Genomic DNA, 22496 nt, shown 5'->3' on the forward strand with positions numbered 1-22496 from the left:
CACTGTACTCACCACACTGTACTCACCACACCGTACTCACCACACCGTACTCACCACACCGTACCCACCACACCGTACTCACCACACTGTACCCACCACACTGTACTCACCACACCGTACTCACCACACCGTACCCACCACACCGTACTCACCACACCGTACCCACCACACCGTACTCACCACACCGTACTCACCACACCGTACCCACCACACAGTACTCACCACACCGTACTCACCACACCGTACTCACCACACCGTACTCACCACACCGTACTCACCACACCGTACTCACCACACCGTACTCACCACACCGTACTCACCACACCGTACCCACCACACCGTACTCACCACACCGTACCCACCACACCGTACCCACCACACCGTACCCACCACACCGTACTCACCACACCGTACTCACCACACCGTACTCACCACACTGTACTCACCACACCGTACTCACCACACCGTACTCACCACACCGTACTCACCACACTGTACCCACCACACCATACTCACCACACTGTACTCACCACACTGTACTCACCACACCGTACTCACCACACCGTACTCACCACACCGTACTCACCACACCGTACCCACCACACCGTACTCACCACACCGTACCCACCACACTGTACCCACCACACTGTACTCACCACACTGTACTCACCACACTGTACTCACCACACTGTACTCACCACACCGTACTCACCACACTGTACTCACCACACCGTACTCACCACACCGTACTCACCACACCGTACCCACCACACCGTACTCACCACACTGTACTCACCACAACGTACTCACCACACCGTACCCACCACACTGTACTCACCACACCGTACCCACCACACCGTACTCACCACACTGTACCCACCACACCGTACCCACCACACCGTACCCACCACACCGTACCCACCACACCGTACTCACCACACCGTACTCACCACACGGTACTCACCACACCGTACCCACCACACCGTACCAACCACACCGTACTCACCACACCGTACTCACCACACTGTACTCACCACACCGTACTCACCACACTGTACTCACCACACCGTACTCACCACACCGTACTCACCACACCGTACTCACCACACCGTACCCACCACACCGTACTCACCACACAGTACCCACCACACTGTACTCACCACACCGTACTCACCACACCGTACCCACCACACCGTACCCACCACACCGTACTCACCACACCGTACCCACCACACCGTACTCACCACACCGTACTCACCACACCGTACCCACCATACAGTACTCACCACACCGTACTCACCACACCGTACTCACCACACCGTACTCACCACACCGTACTCACCACACCGTACTCACCACACTGTACTCACCACACCGTACCCACCACACCGTACTCACCACACCGTACCCACCACACCGTACCCACCACACCGTACCCACCATACCGTACCCACCACACCGTACCCACCACACCGTACTCACCACACTGTACCCACCACACTGTACCCACCACACTGTACCCACCACACTGTACCCACCACACCGTACTCACCACACCGTACCCACCACACCGTACCCACCACACTGTACCCGCCACACTGTACCCACCACACCGTACTCACCACACTGTACTCACCACACTGTACCCACCACACCGTACTCACCACACCGTACTCACCACACCGTACTCACCACACCGTACCCACCACACCGTACTCACCACACCGTACTCACCACACCGTACCCACCACACCGTACCCACCACACTGTACCCCCCACACTGTACCCACCACACTGTACCCACCACACCGTACTCACCACACCGTACTCACCACACCGTACTCACCACACCGTACCCACCACACCGTACTCACCACACTGTACTCACCACACCGTACTCACCACACCGTACTCACCACACCGTACCCACCACACCGTTCTCACCACACCGTACCCACCACACTGTACTCACCACACCGTACCCACCACACCGTACCCACCACACCGTACCCACCACACTGTACTCACCACACTGTACCCACCACACCGTACTCACCACACTGTACCCTCCACACTGTACCCACCACACCGTACCCACCACACTGTACCCACCACACCGTACCCACCACACTGTACCCACCACACCGTACTCACCACACCGTACCCACCACACTGTACCCACCACACCGTACCCACCACACTGTACCCACCACACCGTACTCACCACACTGTACCCACCACACTGTACCCATCACACTATACCCACCACACCGTACTCACCACACTGTACCCACCACACTGTACCCACCACACCGTACCCACCACACTGTACCCACCACACCGTACCCACCACACTGTACCCACCACACCGTACCCACCACACTGTACTCACCACACCGTACCCACCACACTGTACTCACCACACCGTACCCACCACACCGTACCCACCACACCGTACTCACCACACCGTACTCACCACACCGTACTCACCACACCGTACTCACCACACCGTACCCACCACACTGTACCCACCACACTGTACTCACCACACTGTACTCACCACACCGTACTCACCACACCGTACCCACCACACCGTACTCACCACACCGTACTCACCACACCGTACCCACCACACCGTACCCACCACACCGTACTCACCACACCGTACTCACCACACTGTACCCACCACACCGTACCCACCACACTGTACTCACCACACCGTACTCACCACACCGTACCCACCACACCGTACTCACCACACCGTACTCACCACACCGTACCCACCACACCGTACTCACCACACCGTACTCACCACACCGTACCCACCACACCGTACCCACCACACCGTACTCACCACACCGTACTCACCACACTGTACCCACCACACCGTTCCCACCACACCGTACTCACCACACTACTCACCACACCGTACCCACCACACCGTACCCACCACACTGTACTCACCACACCGTACCCACCACACCGTACTCACCACACCGTACCCACCACACCGTACTCACCACACCGTACTCACCACACCGTACTCACCACACCGTACCCACCACACTGTACCCACCACACTGTACCCACCACACCGTACTCACCACACCGTACCCACCACACTGTACTCACCACACCGTACCCACCACACCGTACCCACCACACCGTACCCACCACACTGTACCCACCACACCGTACTCACCACACCGTACTCAACACACTGTACCCACCACACCGTACTCACCACACTGTACTCACCACACTGTACTCACCACACCGTACTCACCACACCGTACTCACCACACCGTACTCACCACACCGTACTCACCACACCGTACCCACCACACCGTACTCACCACACTGTACCCACCACACTGTACTCACCACACTGTACTCACCACACTGTACTCACCACACTGTACTCACCACACCGTACTCACCACACTGCACTCACCACACCGTACTCACCACACCGTACTCACCACACCGTACCCACCACACCGTACTCACCACACTGTACTCACCACACCGTACTCACCACACCGTACCCACCACACTGTACTCACCACACCGTACCCACCACACCGTACTCACCACACTGTACCCACCACACCGTACCCACCACACCGTACTCACCACACCGTACCCACCACACCGTACCCACCACACCGTACTCACCACACCGTACTCACCACACCGTACTCACCACACCGTACCCACCACACCGTACCAACCACACCGTACTCACCACACCGTACTCACCACACTGTACTCACCACACCGTACTCACCACACTGTACTCACCACACTGTACTCACCACACCGTACTCACCACACCGTACTCACCACACCGTACCCACCACACCGTACTCACCACACTGTACCCACCACACTGTACTCACCACACCGTACTCACCACACCGTACCCACCACACCGTACCCACCACACCGTACTCACCACACCGTACCCACCACACCGTACTCACCACACCGTACTCACCACACCGTACCCACCACACAGTACTCACCACACCGTACTCACCACACCGTACTCACCACACCGTACTCACCACACCGTACTCACCACACCGTACTCACCACACCGTACTCACCACACCGTACTCACCACACCGTACCCACCACACCGTACTCACCACACCGTACCCACCACACCGTACCCACCACACCGTACCCACCACACCGTACTCACCACACTGTACTCACCACACCGTACTCACCACACCGTACTCACCACACTGTACTCACCACACCGTACTCACCACACCGTACTCACCACACCGTACTCACCACACTGTACCCACCACACCGTACTCACCACACTGTACTCACCACACTGTACTCACCACACCGTACTCACCACACCGTACTCACCACACCGTACTCACCACACCGTACCCACCACACCGTACTCACCACACTGTACCCACCACACTGTACCCACCACACTGTACTCACCACACTGTACTCACCACACTGTACTCACCACACTGTACTCACCACACCGTACTCACCACACCGTACTCACCACACCGTACTCACCACACCGTACCCACCACACCGTACTCACCACACAGTACTCACCACAACGTACTCACCACACCGTACCCACCACACTGTACTCACCACACCGTACCCACCACACCGTACTCACCACACTGTACCCACCACACCGTACCCACCACACCGTACCCACCACACCGTACCCACCACACCGTACTCACCACACCGTACTCACCACACGGTACTCACCACACCGTACCCACCACACCGTACCAACCACACCGTACTCACCACACCGTACTCACCACACTGTACTCACCACACCGTACTCACCACACTGTACTCACCACACCGTACTCACCACACCGTACTCACCACACCGTACTCACCACACCGTACCCACCACACCGTACTCACCACACTGTACCCACCACACTGTACTCACCACACCGTACTCACCACACCGTACCCACCACACCGTACCCACCACACCGTACTCACCACACCGTACCCACCACACCGTACTCACCACACCGTACTCACCACACCGTACCCACCACACAGTACTCACCACACCGTACTCACCACACCGTACTCACCACACCGTACTCACCACACCGTACTCACCACACCGTACTCACCACACTGTACTCACCACACCGTACCCACCACACCGTACTCACCACACCGTACCCACCACACCGTACCCACCACACCGTACCCACCATACCGTACCCACCACACCGTACCCACCACACCGTACTCACCACACTGTACTCACCACACCGTACTCACCACACCGTACTCACCACACCGTACTCACCACACTGTACTCACCACACTGTACTCACCACACCGTACTCACCACACCGTACTCACCACACCGTACTCACCACACCGTACCCACCACACCGTACTCACCACACTGTACTCACCACACCGTACTCACCACACCGTACTCACCACACCGTACTCACCACACCGTACTCACCACACCGTACCCACCACACTGTACCCACCACACTGTACCCACCACACTGTACCCACCACACTGTACCCACCACACTGTACCCACCACACCGTACTCACCACACCGTACCCACCACACTGTACCCACCACACTGTACCCGCCACACTGTACCCACCACACCGTACTCACCACACCGTACTCACCACACTGTACCCACCACACCGTACTCACCACACCGTACTCACCACACCGTACTCACCACACCGTACTCACCACACCGTACCCACCACACCGTACCCACCACACTGTACCCCCCACACTGTACCCACCACACTGTACCCACCACACCGTACTCACCACACCGTACTCACCACAATGTACTCACCACACTGTACCCACCACACCGTACTCACCACACCGTACTCACCACACTGTACCCACCACACCGTACTCACCACACTGTACCCACCACGCTGTACCCACCACGCTGTAACCACCACACCGTGCCCACCACACCGTACCCGCCATGCCGTGCCCACCACACCGTACCCACCACACTGTACTCACCACACCATACTCACCACACCGTACTCACCACACTGTACTCACCACACCGTACCCACCACACCGTACCCACCACGCTGTACCCACCACACCGTGCCCACCACACTGTACCCACCACACCGTGCCCACCATACTGTACCCACCACACCGTACCCACCACACCGTACCCACCACACCGTACCCACCACACCGTACCCACCACACCGTACTCACCACACTGTACCCACCACACCGTGCCCACCACACTGTACCCACCACACCGTACCCACCACACCGCACTCACCACACCGTACTCACCACACCATACTCACCACACCGTACTCACCACACTGTACTCACCACACCGTACCCACCACACCGTACCCACCACGCTGTACCCACCACACCGTGCCCACCACACTGTACCCACCACACCGTGCCCACCACACTGTACCCACCACACCGTGCCCACCACACTGTACTCACCACACCGTACTCACCACACTGTACTCACCACGCTGTACCCACCACACCGTGCCCACCACACCGTACCCACCAGGCCATGCCCACCACACCATGCCCACCATGCCGTACCCGCCATGCCGTGCCCACCACACCATGCCCACCATGCCGTACCCACCACGCCGTGCCCACCATGCCGTACTGCCAAGCTTTGATTTACATAACCTAATGCTACATTTCTCCAAAATGCCAAAGCAAATACTTCATAAAGATTTGCTAATTATGAGTAAGTTACTGTAACTTTGCCCCCAGCAAGGACCATTTAAGCTGTGCTGCAAATCAGAGAAGAACAACTTGGCCACTTGTCTTTCCATTGTGTAAAATGTGTTGACTGGAGAAATCACATGGCTTTATCCTGCCATTGCCTGACATCCACACGCATGTTTCTTTCACAAATGTCAGTGAATAATAGGGGTTCTCACCTTTTTACAATTTATATCAATTACTTGGGTGAAGGGACCGGAGGTATGGTTGATAAATTTTCTGATGGCGCAAAGGTGGGTAGAAGAAGAGTAAAGTTAAGTTGAAATTAAAAGGTAGGTTAAGAAGAGGACACAAGGAGGCTGCAAGGGGACATAGATAGTGTCATGATAGGGAGATATTAGGAACCTGGGTCCTGTAATGGGGTCCAAAATGTAGCAGGCAATTTAGAGGTTAAATAGGCTGAGGGAAAAGACTGTTAGCAGCAGAGTCAGAGGGATACACCCCAGCCTGACTTATCTTGTCCCATTCAGACATAACCTCGTTAATGGGAATACACAGGATGCCCTAGTTCAGCCAGGATGATCCACTCAAGATCCATTGTTGTTCGGGACAAACTTGTTTGACCAGCCATTATCCCATCTGCTCCCATTATCCCAGCTTTGACAGTCATTTGATTCGAAACGTTATCTCTTTTCTCTCCCTACAGATGCTGCCAGACCTGCTGAGATTTTACAGCATTTTCTCTTTCGTTTCAGATTTCAGCATCCGCAGTAATCTGCTTTTATTCCATCACAGAGCCTGATGACCTATTTGTTTATCAATAGTTGCATATGAATGGCATAGCTGTATTCTTATGTAGAAATGGGAGTGGGAAATCAGACAGCCAAGATAACGTTAATGGACTCAAGTCTGGCCACCTCGGGAGAACCTTTGTTTGAGGGGCTGGGCGATGCTTAGAGAGAGAGAGAAATTCTGTTCTGAACAGTTACAGGGAGAAGGCTTTGAAAATCACCAGAGAGGCCATGAAAGTTGCCACCGAGGTAAGTTTTGGAAAAGGGTTCTGAACAAATGTCCACAACAGAAGAAAAATTGCTTTGTAAATGTAAGTATTGCCATACTATCTGTGAGCCGCATCTTTAGTTAAAGTGATGTTTAATGAGAGCTAGTATTTTAAGGTTAAGATACTGCATCTAATCTGTTAATGTTAACAAATTGGGGGCTCGTCCAGGATAATTTGTTATGGACGCCTGGTCAGCTCTCAACAGTGGCTTAGCGACTGGACCAGATGCCGTACCTTTTTTAAGAATAAAGAAGGTATGGAAACATCAATTTATTCCAGGAGTGACAATATAAGAAATAGGGCTGGGTTATTTTATAAACAAACTTTATTAAAACAAAAGAAAACACAACACTATTTAAGCTCTAACACTATCAGATTATTTGCAGTTTCTTAGCCTTAAACACTAGTTCCCATTAAATATCACTTTAACTAAACATGCAGCACTCATGCCGCTTACAGAGAGGCCAAGGCAGTACTTGCATTTACAAAGTAATTTTTCTTCTGTTAGGGACGTTTGTTCAGAATTCCTTCATAGATTATCATAGAATTTACAGTGCAGAAGGAGGCCATTCAGCCCATCGAGTCTGCGCCGGCTCTTGGAAAGAGCACCCTACCCAAGGTCAACACCTCCACCCTATCCCCATAACCCAGTAACCCCACCCAACACTAAGAGCAATTTTGGACACGAAGGATAATTTATCATGGCCAATCCACCTAACCTGCACATCTTTGGACTGTGGGAGGAAACCGGAGCACCCGGAGAAAACCCACGCACACACGAGGAGGATGTGCAGACTCCGCACAGACAGTGACCCAAGCCGGAATCGAACCTGGGTCCCTGGAGCTGTGAAGCAATTGTGCTATCCACAATGCTACCGTGCTGCCCTTCCTTTCCCCTTCCCACTTCCCCTCCACCTCCCTTCGCCTCCCCCTCCCCTTCCCCCGCCCCCCTTCCCCTCTTCTCTCCTCTCTTCTTTCTCTTCCCTTCTCTTCTCCTTTTCGCTTCTCTTTTCTCCTCTCTTTTCTCTTCTAGCAGTCTTTTCCCTCAGTCTTTTTAACCCCTAAATCGCCTACTACATCTTGGACCCAAGTTCCTAATATCTCCCTATATGACAGAAGGTTAAGTGAGGCAAAGACCTGGCAAATGGAATATAATGTGGAAAAGGATGAGATTGTCCATTTTGGCAAAAAGAATAAAAAAGCAGCTTCTTAGCTAAATGCTGCGAGGTTGCAGCGCTCGCAGGCGCAGAAGGGTCTGCACATCGTTATGCATAAATCACAAAGGGTTAGCATTCAGATGAGCAAGAATTGGGAAAGGTAATAAAATGTTATTGTGAGGGGAATTGAATACAAAAGTAGGGATGTTATGCTTCAGTTGTACAGGGCATTGGTGAGACCACATCTGGAGTACTCTGGGCAGTACCGATCTCCTTATTTAAGGAAGGATGGAGATGCACTGGAAGCAGTTCAGGTTTCCCAGACTGATACCTGGATTGGGCGGGTTGTTTTTCTGAAGACATGTTGAACAGACGAGGCTTGTATCGCTGGAGTTTAGAAGAATATGTGACTTGATTGAAACAGATAAGACCCTGAGGGGTATTGATAGTGTGGGTGTGGAGAAGATGTTTCCTCTTGTGGGAGAATCTAGAGCTCGGAGTCACTGTTTAGAAATAGGGGGTCGCTCATTTAAGACAAACATGAGATATTTTTTATCTCTGAGGGTCAGAAGCCTTTGGAAAGGCAATGGAAGTAGAGTCGTTGAATATTTTCTCAGGCAGACTAGTTGGATTCTTGATAAGCAAGGAAGTGAAAGATTACTGGGCGGAAATGGGAATATAAAAATCAGGAAGGATAATATTCCCAATCACATCCATTTATTTATTTTTTTTACTGCCACTACCCTGAACCCAAATGTCCCCAGAGCCTTGTTCCAGTGAATCGACTGTCCTCGCACAGAGCACGGGATTCCTTGTTCCAGTGAATCGACTACCCTCGCACAGAGCAGTGATTCCTTTTCCAGTGAATCGACTGTCCTCGCACAGAGCAGTGATTCCTTTTCCAGTGAATCGACTGTCCTCACACGGAGCAGGGATTCCTTGTTCCAGTGAATCGACTGTCCTCACACGGAGCAGTGATTCCTTTTCCAGTGAATCGACGATCCTCACACGGAGCAGGGATTCCTTGTTCCAGTGAATCGACTGTCCTCGCACAGAGCAGTGATTCCTTTTCCAGTGAATCGACTGTCCTCACACGGAGCAGTGATTCCTTTTCCAGTGAATCGACTGTCCTCACACGGAGCAGGGATTCCTTGTTCCAGTGAATCGACGATCCTCACACGGAGCAGGGATTCCTTGTTCCAGTGAATCGACTGCCCTCGCACGGAGCAGGTATTCCTTGTTCCAGTGAATCGACTGTCCTCACACAGAGTACGGGATTCCTTGTTCCAGTGAATCGACTGCCCTCGCACGGAGCAGTGATTCCTTTTCCAGTGAATCGACTGTCCTCACACGGAGCAGGGATTCCTTGTTCCAGTGAATCGACTGTCCTCGCACAGAGCACGGGATTCCTTGTTCCAGTGAATCGACTACCCACGCACGGAGCAGGGATTCCTTGTTCCAGTGAATCGACTACCCTCGCACGGAGCAGGGATTCCTTGTTCCAGTGAATCGACTGTCCTCGCACAGAGCAGTGATTCCTTTTCCAGTGAATCGACTGTCCTCACACGGAGCAGGGATTCCTTGTTCCAGTGAATCGACATTGCTCGCACGGAGCAGGGATTCCTTGTTCCAGTGAATCGACTGTCCTCGCACAGAGCAGGGATTCCTTGTTCCAGTGAATCGACTGCCCTCGCATGGAGCAGGGATTCCTTGATCCAGTGAATCGACTGCCCTCGCACGGAGCAGGGATTCCTTGTTCCAGTGAATCGACTGTCCTCGCACAGAGCAGGTATTCCTTGTTCCAGTGAATCGACTGTCCTCGCACGGAGCAGGTATTCCTTGTTCCAGTGAATCGACTGTCCTCGCACGGAGCAGGGATTACTTGATCCAGTGAATCGACTGTCCTCGCGCGGAGCAGAGATTCCTTTTCCAGTGAATCGACTGTCCTCACACGGAGCAGGGATTGCTTGGTCCAGTGAATCGATGATCCTCGCACGGAGCAGGGATTCCTTGTTACAGTGAATCGACTGTCCTTGTACCGAGCAGGGATTCCTTGTTCCAGTGAATCGACTGTCCTCGCACGGAACAGGGATTCCTTGTTCCAGTGAATCGACTATCCTCGCACGGAGCAGGGATTCCTTGTTCCAGTGAATCGACGATCCTCACATGGAGCAGGGTTTGGACCTGTCAGCTCTGAAGACCAGACTGCACCAACTATAACATCAAACCTGGATCATTCACCTTATCAAGAACAGCTAAAGAATAAAGTAGTTCCTTACCTCTGATATTTAATACTCCAATACTATCATGTGAAAATGGCAAATACATTGAACAGAGTAGAGCACATTTTCTCAATCGGGTACAGAGAAAGAACTCGGATGGAAATATCGCTCGAGGGGAATTAAAAACATTTTTGTTAGAAACTACTCCTTTTGAAAAGTCTCCTACAGCACATGTGTGTGTGCATGTACACACACTTTCTCTCTCTCTGTCTTTCACACACTTACACTCAGAAACGTTTTTTCTCACCCACGTGCACACACACACGCTCACACACACATACACTCACATACACATGCACTCACATACACATGCACTCACATACACTCACACACACATACACTCACACACACATACACTCACATACACTCACACATACACTCACATACACTCACACACACATACACTCACATACACTCACACACACATACACTCACATACACTCACACACACATACACTCACACACACATACACTCACACACACATACACTCACATACACTCACACATACACTCACATACACTCACACACACATACACTCAAACACACATACACTCACACACACTCACTCATACGCACATACATACACTCACACACGCACACTCATGCGCACACACACACTCACGCACACACCAACACACACACACTCGTACACTGTTATAGAAGCAATCTTTCATCATTTTGCTTGCATTGTGCTGGAAGATTTGCGGTTTCATAACAAAAGAGGTGTTTATGCTGTTTAAAGCATATCATCAAGGCTGCACAGATATTAAGTTACTTAACAAAGACATCTAAATACAGCATTTGGGGATTGTTTTTGTTTAATTTTTCTTTTTGAAAATGAAGGTTTTGTCAGTTTTTAATGTTGCAGATTAAGGTAGTTGTGATGAATGCCACACAACTTGGAGCCAAATACATTTGTATGTAGCTGCCTATGTTGGCATGGCGAGTTCAGAACTCAATGACACCAGATTAGTGACTGTCCATCAAAGGTGAGTGATGGTTGGAATGGTTGTGCTAGTTTGACTGATCAATAATGGTGTACAATAAATGAATATCTGCAAATTGCCATCTTATGTTGTACAGGTTTATGATATTTTGTTGTGTTGATGACAGTCATTCCTGGCATGATAACCTCCCTCTGCCAGTTGCATACTAGCTCTATTTCTGTAAGTTTCCCAGATTGTGCACTTTCAGGTATTAGTTGATGGAGAGAAATCATAGAATTTACAGTGCAGAAGGAGGCCAGTCGGCCCATCGAGCCTGCACCGACCCTTGGAAAGAGCACCTTTATTAAGCCGAGGCCTCCACCCTATCCCCATAACCCAGTAACCCCACCTAACCTTTTGTACACTAAGGGGCAATTCAGCATGGCCAATCCACCTAGCCTGCACATCTTTGGACTGTGGGAGGAAACTGGAGCACCCGGAGGAAACCCACGCAGACACGGCGAGAAAGTGCAAACTCCACACGGACAATCACCCGAGGCTGGAATTGAACCTGAGTCTCTGGCGCTGTGAGGCAGCAGTGCTAACCACTATGCGACCGTGCCACGGTGAGGGACACCAGTGAACCACTGGCTGACAATTATTTTCAGTGGATTTTATACATAGGAACACAAGAATTAAGAGCAGGAGTTGGTCATCTGGCCCATCAAACGCTCCACCACTTGAGAAGATCAAGGCTGATCTGATTATGGCCTCAGCTGTATTTCTGTCCACCCTTTGATTCCCTTAACAGTCAAGAATCTGTCTAATTTAGCCTTAAAAATATTCCATGACCCTGCGTCCGCTGCTGTCTGGGAAGAGAGTTCCACAGAGTAAAGATCATCTGAGAGAGGAAATTCTCCCTCAGCTCAACTTAAACGGAAGACCCTTTACTTTTAATCAGTGCCCCCAATTCTCGACGCCCACAAGAGGCCGACATGTCCACTTTTCCTCATAAGCCAACCGCTTCATCGCAGGAATTAGTCGAGTGAACCTTCTCTGAACTCCTACTGCAATTATATCCTTTCCTTAAATAAGGAGACCAAAACTGTACACAGAATTCCAGATGTGATCTCACCAATGGCCTGTACAACTGCAGCGAAACATCCCTACTTTTATATTCCATTCCCCATGCAATGAACACCAATGTTCCATTTGCTTTCCTAACCACTTGTTGTACCCACAGACTAAGCTTGTGTGATTTGTTCACCAGGTCAGCCAGATCCCTCTGCACCTCCGGGTTCTGTACTCTCTCTATTTAAATAATTTGCCGTGTTTCTCTTCTTCCTGCCAAAGTGAACAAGTTCACATTTAGCCACAGTATACTCTGCCAATTGTGTGCCCACACACTTAATTACCTATGTCCCTTAGCAGGCTCCTTATGTCATCTTCACAACTTACTTTCCTACCTATCATTAGCAAATTTAGCAATGATATATTCCTTCCTCCAAATCATTGATGTAGATTTTAAACAGTTGAAGCCCAAACATTAATCTCGGTGACACTGCACTCGTCACATCCCCACTCTTTGTTTCCTGTCAGCTATCCAATCCTCCATTTATGCTAATATGTTACCCCGACACCATGAGCTTTTACTTTGCATGGTAACCTTTGTTGTGGCACCTTGTCAGATTCCCTCTTGGAATCCCAACTACACCAAATCTACGGGTTCCCTTTTATCCATGTTGCTTGTTACTTCCTCAAAAACTCTAATAAATTAGAGAATTAGTAATTAATTAAACTTCAGGGACATCATGAGCACTGGAATATTTATTCTCAGTTTGCACAGGTGTATATTTTTAATGATATGTTTTGCATCCTGACATTTTTCCCTGTGACATTAGCAGAAATGGCCGGGATTCTCCCTTCTGGGGACTAAGTCCCCGCGCCGGCGGGAAAACCGGCGACAACCAATCCGGCGTCAACAGCCCCCGAAAGTGAGGAATTCTCCGAACTTTCTGGGGTTAGGTGGACGTCGGAGAGGTTGGCTCCGTTCCAGCCGGCGGCGAAGGGATGGCGCGCGGTCGCACTTGCGCAGAACGGCCGGCGTGATCTCACGCATGTGCGGAACGGCTGGCGTATTTCTGCGCATGCGCAGACCGGCCGGCGTATATCCGCGCCGGCCCCCCGAGCAATATGGCGGAGCCCTACAGGGGCCCGGCACGGAGGAAAGAAGTCCCCCCACGGAACAAACCTGCCCGCAGATGAGTAGGCCCCGATCTCGGGCCAGGCCACCGCCCCCCCCACCCCTCCAGGGTCGGATCCCCCCGCACCCCCACGAGGACTGCCCCCGCACACTCATCTGCCAGGTCCTGCCTGCCATGCGTGAGGTGAGTAATTCACACCGGTGGGACTGGCCAAAACTGGGCGGCTGCTCGACCCATCGGGGCCCGGGGAATCGCTGGGGTGGGCGCGCTTTCAACGGCCCCCAACCGGCGTGGCGCCGATCCCGCCAGCCCCTGAAAAACGGCGCCTGAGATTAGGGCATCCGCCGTCGGGGCGGGATTCGCACCTCCCCCCGGGGATACTGCGACCCGGCGAGGGTCGGAGAATCCCGGCCCATGTATTTCCCATTAATCATTGATTGGTGAAGTAATGATTCCAATTTATCAGTCCAAAATTCTAATTTCTATTTGTTCAGAAGTATGTAGTGTTTTCAAACTATTTTTCGTCTGATAAATGTATTACAGCATGGTAATTAGCAGTTGTTAGAAGGATGGATTCTCAATTTATAAATTGTATGACTACAAATTATTTCATGTTCTGTTGCATCAACAATACTGCAATAGTTAATTTATCTTGTATGACAGTCATTACTTATCAGTACGCTGACAGCATCCAAACTGGCATCTATTGCCAAAAACTGGACAAAAACAGAATCAAACTGTCACGTATAAATCAAAACACTATCCATTATGAATAATAACAAATACCAGAGACTTTTCAGGGCTGTAATCTAATATCTGAGTTTACATAGTAGTTGTGAAGTGCTCAAGATTTAATTTTGTGGTTTACAACTTCACTGAAATCCTGCCTTACAATCAGATCCATTACTCTTCATGTAGTATTGCCTAACTTTAAATATCTTGTATTCACCCAATTCCAGTTGTTTAATAATACTAAAATATCTGCTTGTCAGAAATGTTATTGATGTTTGGTGTTGGATGAGATTATATATTCTCTCCTTGAGCTGAGATCATTGGAGGGTGTTACTTCACACATTGAAGCCAAATACACCAACAACTTTCAGTTAAAAGCAACATTTGGTTTACGCAGAATTAGATATAAAAGTAAACACTAGATTTTTGCCGCATTCTTGTCATCTTAATATAAATATTACATTTTTAAAAGTAAGCATAATTCTGCCCTCTAAACTTAACATGCTTTTTTTGTAAACCACAGAATTTACTAAATCTAATCCAATGCTTTACTGTCAGGTTGGCTTAATATTTTTATCCACCATGTAATGCAGAAAGACATCAGCAGGTTACCACATTTGATATTAATCAGTCCAGGAGGAAGGTGCTGCAATGACCCTCAGTGCTCCTGGGAGAAGGAGGTAAAATCCACAAATTTTAGCCGCTGATTGATAGTCATCAACTCGGTTGGAAGTCCTTGTGTGTGGACCGAGTGAGAACAGGGCGAGGTTTGGCATTAATAACTCTGCATCAATCCTCACAGTCCGAGTTTGCACACGAGGAATGTCCACCCTGGACATTCTTATATCTTGTTAGTTGTTGTCACGACACCCTGGGCTAGCGCAGGGTCAATTCCAGCCCAACTTACCCCAGAGTCGCAACACAGGTGAAATTAGACTTTATTTAAAATACCCAAGGTCCTTGACTGTGCCCAATAAACGACACTCACCAGGTTTGTAACTTTAAAACACGAGTAACCTTTTATTATGTACAGTGTTAAAATTAAACAGACAGAAAATGTAACTGGCTATCTACTATCCCTTTCTCAACCCCTCCTTTCTCATTAGCTCCATTCTCTACACACACACAGACAAGCAACAAATAGGGGAAAGGATGGCGGAATGGGTAAGAAACATATTAATAAAAATGAAAGGATAAAGATCTTTGATGCACTGTCATTGTCATTCTGAGATTCAGGCTCTCGTTTTGGTACTTCTTCCTTCTAGTCTTGAGATGGTTTTCTCCGGCAAGGTTGTCTACCCCCTCTGCAGCCTCAGCTTAGTTTCGGGTTTACAACAAAAGATGTGCTGGCACTCACTGCTTTCAGAACTATAGAGCAGTCTTTTCTCTTGAGCAAGCAGCAGAGAGAGAGAGAGAGACAGCGTTCCTTTCACTTCCAAAGTCTAAACACTTCTGCTACGTTCTCTCAAAGCATCACGCAGGAACCAATCATTGACCGTTGTCAGGTAGAACACTGTCCCTGGTCAACTCGCCAATTGCCAGTTAATCAATCGAACTGAGTCCCTCCAAAGCTGGTTCCTAAGGTCCACTCGGTGCTGAAGAGTCTGGCTTCTCCTTTTCAAGATACAAAACTTGGGAACATAGTGTCCTGGAAAGCAGGCTGCTTACACTTTGAATCTTCTGCTTTAAGGGCACATTCCGATTATGAGTCCATCGACCAAAATAATAAAAAGAAAAGAAATGGGAACAAAGGAAATACACAGGAAGGACACTTAGATTGTTGAATATGATTTCCTTTTTGCAGTTTCCGGTACTGCTTTTGTCTGCACTGGAGTGCTGCTTTGGGTTGCTTGTTAGGTGAATTGGACATTCTGAATTCTCCCTCTGTGTACCCGGAGGCGCCGGAGTGTGGCAACTAGGGGATTTTCACAGTAACTTCATTGCAGTGTTAATGTAAGCCTACTTGTGACACTAAAGATTATTATTAGAGTGCTTAAGTTGGAGTTTGGTGAGTGAGGGAGTTTTAAGGGTAAATTCAATTGAAAGGTTAATTTCTATCAGGGAATGGTGACTGCCAGGCAGGCATAAGAAATCTAAGCAAATAGTGCAGGAGTTCCCCTGAGTGCTTGCTAATCGGTTTTCCATCTTGGACACTGGCGAGGGTGATGGTTCCTCAAGGGAATACGGCCAGAGCCAGGTCTGTGGCACCATGGCTGGGATCGCTGCACAGGAGGGGAGGGAGAAGAGTGGGAGATAATAGTGACAGGGGATCAGACAGGCAATTCTGCTGCTGTAAACGTGACTCCAGGATGCTACTTTGTCTCCCTGGTGCCAAGGATCAAGGATGTCACAGAGTAGCTGCAGGACATCCTTCTGGCGAGGAAGCGGTCTCGGTCCATATGGATACCAATGACATAGGTAGGACGAAGGATGAGGTCCTGAAAGCAGATTTTAAGGACTTGGGAAGGAAATTAAAAAGTAGAACCACAGAGCAGTAATCTCAGCGTTATTCCCAGTGCCACGAGCTAGTGACCATTTCAATAGGAGGATGGAGCATGTGGCTGGAGAATTGGGGCTGGAGGGAGAGCATTAGATTTCTGAGGCATTGGGACTAGTTCTGGGATCTGTACAAGCTGGACAGGTTAACCTTTACAGGACCGAGACTTACATCTTGGCAGGAGGATTTGCTGGTGCTGTTGGGGAGGTTTTAAATTTGCCTTTTCAGGGGGTGGAAACCTATGCATTAGCTCCGGGATTAGTAAACTGATAGGAACAGTCAGAGTAAGGGAGAAAGTAACAAAATCCAGAGTTATCCTGTGAATGTGCTGAGTGTAGTAAATATTTTTTAAATTTAGAGTACCCAATTCATTTTTTCCAATTAAGGGACAATTTAGTGTCTCCAATCCACCTACCCGGGATATCTTTGGGTTGTGGGGGTGATACCCACGCAAACATGGGGAGAGTGTGCAAACTCCACACGGACAGTGACCCAGAGCCAGGATCGAACCTGGGACTTTGGCGCCATGAGGCAACAATGCTAACAAGGAGTATAATAAATATGATTAGTGATTTACAGGCACGGAGTGTACTGGAATTGTGATGTTGTGGCGATAACGGAAACTTGGCTCAAGGAAGGGCGGGACTGGGTGTTAAAAAGTTGACACTGCCTGATTAAATCTAAAATATACTTGTGTATATATTTTACAAATTTGTTTGCTTTTGATGACCCAACATTTTCCCCTGAAAACAGAAGCTGACATTTGACCTGATGGAGTTGCAGCACCAGAACGCTGCGCTGGACAAGAGGTTGAATCAAATGGCAGAGCAACAAGCTCTTGTCACAAAGTCAGCAGATGAGAGTTCATCTGCAGCTTCCATCCATGCGTCCAACGTTCCAGTTTCACCTCATAAGCTGATGGAAACAGAATTAAAACAGCTGAAGAGTAAATTGAAGGTTAGTGGACCATCTGTTCTATGTATTTTATTCATTGTGATCATTTCAACAGGTTTCCTGTTTTATTTATACGGACCAGAACAATTATTGAGTGCATTTCTACCATGTTAAAACTTGATATTGGAAATAACCAACAGTCAGGAATGCTCATTTCCTACTTCTCACTTCTTAGCTTAGGTCCTTCAGATTTGGTCCATGTTCAGGGATGGGGCAGTGTGACTGAATGAGGCAGGTATGGGGATGCAGGTGGTCGCAATAGGGGAACCTCAGCCTCTGCAGTTGTCAGCAACAGGTTCAAGGTTCTTGCAGCTAATGTGGCTAAGAGCAAGGACTGCAGGAAGGATGAGAAAACTGATCACGGTACCCATGGTGCTAGGAGCCATTCAAATGGGAGAAATCAAAAGGAATGTAGTTGTAGTAGAGGACAGTATAATAGGGGAGATAGGTACAGTTCTCTGCAGCTGAGAGCAAAAGTCCCGAAGACTGTATTGTCTGACAGAAGGGTACCTTTCAGGAAAGAACAAGTAGGTTTGGAAAGGTAGATTTTTTTAAGATGCAGTATTGTCTGGTCAGATGCCAGGGTTAAGGACATATCCTCTGGGTTGGAGCGGAATAGAGAAATTTGGAACGGGACGGGAAAGATCTGGTTATGGTGATCCACATGGGGACCAATGACGTTGGTAGAACTAAGAAGGTTCTGCTGAGGAGGAATGAGCAGCTTCGGGCTAAATTAAAAAGCAGAGTCACAAAGGTAATAATTTCTGGTTTATTACCTGAGCCACGAGCAAATTGACACAGGGTAAATAGGTTTAGAGAGACAAATGCGTGTCTCAAAGATTAGTGTGGGAGTAATGGTCTTGATTCATGGGGCATTGGCACCAGTACTGGGGAAAGTGGGAGCTGTTCCATTGGTTCCAATTTGATCCATGCTGGGACAAGTGTCCTGGCAAATTGTGTAACAAGGGGTGCAGAGAGTGTTTTAAACTAAATAGGGGTTGGAGACTGGTATTTGGAAATATCAAGAGAAAGGACAAAGCAAAAGTGAATGGTTGCGATACAGACTATGATAGTCAGAATGATATAGGAGGAGACAGAGCAAGACGGCACTGGCAAGTTTAGTCAGAGCAGGGGACAACTAACAGAGCTGGAGGAGGGTTCAGATGAAGGGAGATTTAAAATTCCAAAGACAAAAGTTGAGGCAAGAGGAAAGAATACTGATTTTCAAACTTACTTACAGGCAAGAATCTTAAACTTAAACAGAATTAGTTACATAGGTCTGAGGAGAGAGCTGACAAGGTTGTAAAGATAAATAGACTAAAAGATATGCCGTTAAATAACCTGTGGGAAACATTTAAAAACAAATTCAAAATGTTCACCAAAATAAATTTCATTGAGCAAAAACAACCTCAACCGGAAAATCCCTCTGAGCCTCACGAAGGAGGTTAAGAACAATATTAGATTAAACATAGAGGCTTATAATGTTGCAAAGAATCGTCATAGCTCTGAGGATTGGGAGTATTTTAGAAAGCAGCAAAGGGCCACCAAAAGGTTGATTAAAAAGGGGAAAAATAGAATATGAGGGTAAACTGGCTATGAATACAAAAACAGATTGTAAGAGCGCTTATCACAATATAAAAAGGAAGAGAGTAGCAAAGCAAATGTTGGTCCGTTAGAAACAGAGTCAGGAGAAATTATCACTAGGAATGAGGAAAGGGAAATGACTTGAACAAATATTTTGAGGGTGTCCTCACAGTAGAAGATGTGAGTCACGTACCAGAAATAAAGGTAACCTAAGGGCTAGAAAGAGTGAGAAAATTAAAGTAATTAATATCAATAGAACAAAAGTGGTGGAGAAGCTTGAGGGACTAAAATTCAACAAGTCCCCAGGACCTTGTGGCTTATATAGGGCCCAAATGGTGATAGCTGCCAAGATAGTGAATATGGTTTTCCAAAATTTGCTAGATTTTGGAATGATCCCAACAGATTGGAAGTTGGCAAATGTAACAGAGCTATTTAAGAAAGGAGGGAGAGAGAGAAAACCGGGAACTACAGGCCAGCCAGCCTGACATCGTCATTGGAAATATGCTGGAATCTATTGTTAAGGGAGTCTTAAAAATGCACTCAGAAAAGCAAGTCAACATGGTTTTACCAAAGGGAAATCCTGCTTGTCAAATTTATTAAAGTCTTTTGAGGATGTAACTAGTAAGGTAGATAAAGAGGAGTCAGTAGATGTTGTATACTTGGATTTCCAAAAGGCACTCGTTAAGGTGTCAAACAAAAAGTTAATATACAAGATAAGGATTCATGGTGTTGGGGGTGATATTTCATGAATTGGTTAATGGACAGAGAATAGGGATAAACGGGGTATTTTAAAGTTGGCAGGCTCAGACTAACGGAGAGCCGCAAGGATCAATGATGGGGCCTCAGCTATTTTTAAAAAATAATCTTTATTGTCACAAGTAGGCTTACAATGAAGTTACTGTGAAAAGCCCCTAGTCGCCACATTCCGGCGCCTGTTCAGAGGGAGAATTCAGGATGTCCAAATTACCTAACAGCACGTCTTTCAGGACTTGTGGGAGGAAACCGGAGCACCCGGAGGAAACCCACACAGGGAGAACATGAAGACTCCACACAGACAGTGACACAGCCGGGAATCGAACCTAGGACCCTGCCGCTGTGAAGCCACAGTGCTAACCACTGTGCTACCGTGCTGCCTTATTTGTACCTCTCGTGATTTCAACAAAGAGACAGAGATTAATGTATATAAGTTTGTCATGATACAAAGCTAGGTGGGAATGCAAGCTGTGAGGAGGACACAAAGATGCTGCAAAGAGGTATAGACAAGTTAAGTGAGTGGACAGCAAGGTGATAGATAGGGTGTAATATGGGGGAAGTCTGAGGTTATACACTTTTATAGAAAAGTGTTTTTTTTAAGCAATTAAACTTATCAATATCGTTTTGAGAAATGTAGGTGTGTTGTACAAGGAAGACAAGGTACTGTGAAGGTAGAACAAGCAATGAGGAAAGCAAATGGTCTTTTATTGCAAGGGAATTGGAGTGCAAGAATAAAAATTGTTTTGCCGTGATCATAGGGGACTTTGAGACCTCATCTGGAATACTGTGCACAATTTTGGTCTCCATATTTATGAAAGGATGTACTTGTGTTGAAGGTGGTTGAGCTGAGCATCATTGGGTTGATTCCTGGGATGAGAGAGTTGCCTTATGATAAGAGGCTGAGTAAACTGGGTTTATAGTCTCTGGAGTTTAAAGGAATGAGAGGCACGCTCATCGAAAGATTTGAGATTATGAAGCAGTTTAATACTGCGTAATTCTTTCACCAGGCGGGGAAATCTAGAACACGGGTACACAGTTTCAGGATAAGGGGCTAATCATTTGAGACTGAGATGAGAAATCTTTGTGCCCAAAGGGTAGTAAATCTTTGGAATTCTCTGTCACGGAGTGTTGTGGGAGTTCCAGGCTGGGATGGACAGAGGTTTGGTCTCTGAAGTAATCAAGGAACAAGAGGAGCACATGGGAAAGTGGAGTTGAAGCCCAAAATGAACCATGATATTGACAGGCCGGACGGGCCTCCTGCTCCTATTTCTTATGGTCCTAACTAACAAAAGAATTGTGGCTGATTTCTTCGAAACATCCCAACACATTCACCATGGGCCATCCAGCTGTTTGATTGACAAATCTAAAGCAAATCCAGATGCCCCATGATTTCCCATATCTTCCTCCAATTTCACAGAACCAAATTATATTTATATTGCATCATTAATTTGGACAAATACCCCATGATATTTCAAATCTGAATCAGTTTTCACGTACAAGTTCAGTGGGTTTTTGCCTCGGCTCCTGCTACTGGACTTGTAATCAGGAGGCATGAGTTAAAATCCCAACACAGCAGCTGGGGATTT

The 22496-nt window shown here is 48.4% G+C and overlaps 1 protein-coding gene across 8 annotated transcripts in view; it reads left to right on the plus strand.

Annotated features, from left to right (window-relative positions):
- Positions 1-22496, plus strand: part of cntln (centlein, centrosomal protein) — a 725020-nt gene that overhangs the window by 505001 nt on the left and 197523 nt on the right. For all 8 annotated transcript variants that reach the window (XM_072517511.1, XM_072517513.1, XM_072517506.1 and 5 more), the window contains exon 20: positions 18373-18576. In XM_072517511.1, coding sequence (XP_072373612.1) covers positions 18373-18576 — 204 coding nt within the window. The remainder of the gene's footprint in view (positions 1-18372; positions 18577-22496) is intronic.

This window comes from Scyliorhinus torazame, chromosome 9 (genome assembly GCF_047496885.1).
Source record: "Scyliorhinus torazame isolate Kashiwa2021f chromosome 9, sScyTor2.1, whole genome shotgun sequence".
In the NCBI taxonomy this organism is placed as follows: domain Eukaryota; kingdom Metazoa; phylum Chordata; class Chondrichthyes; order Carcharhiniformes; family Scyliorhinidae; genus Scyliorhinus; species Scyliorhinus torazame.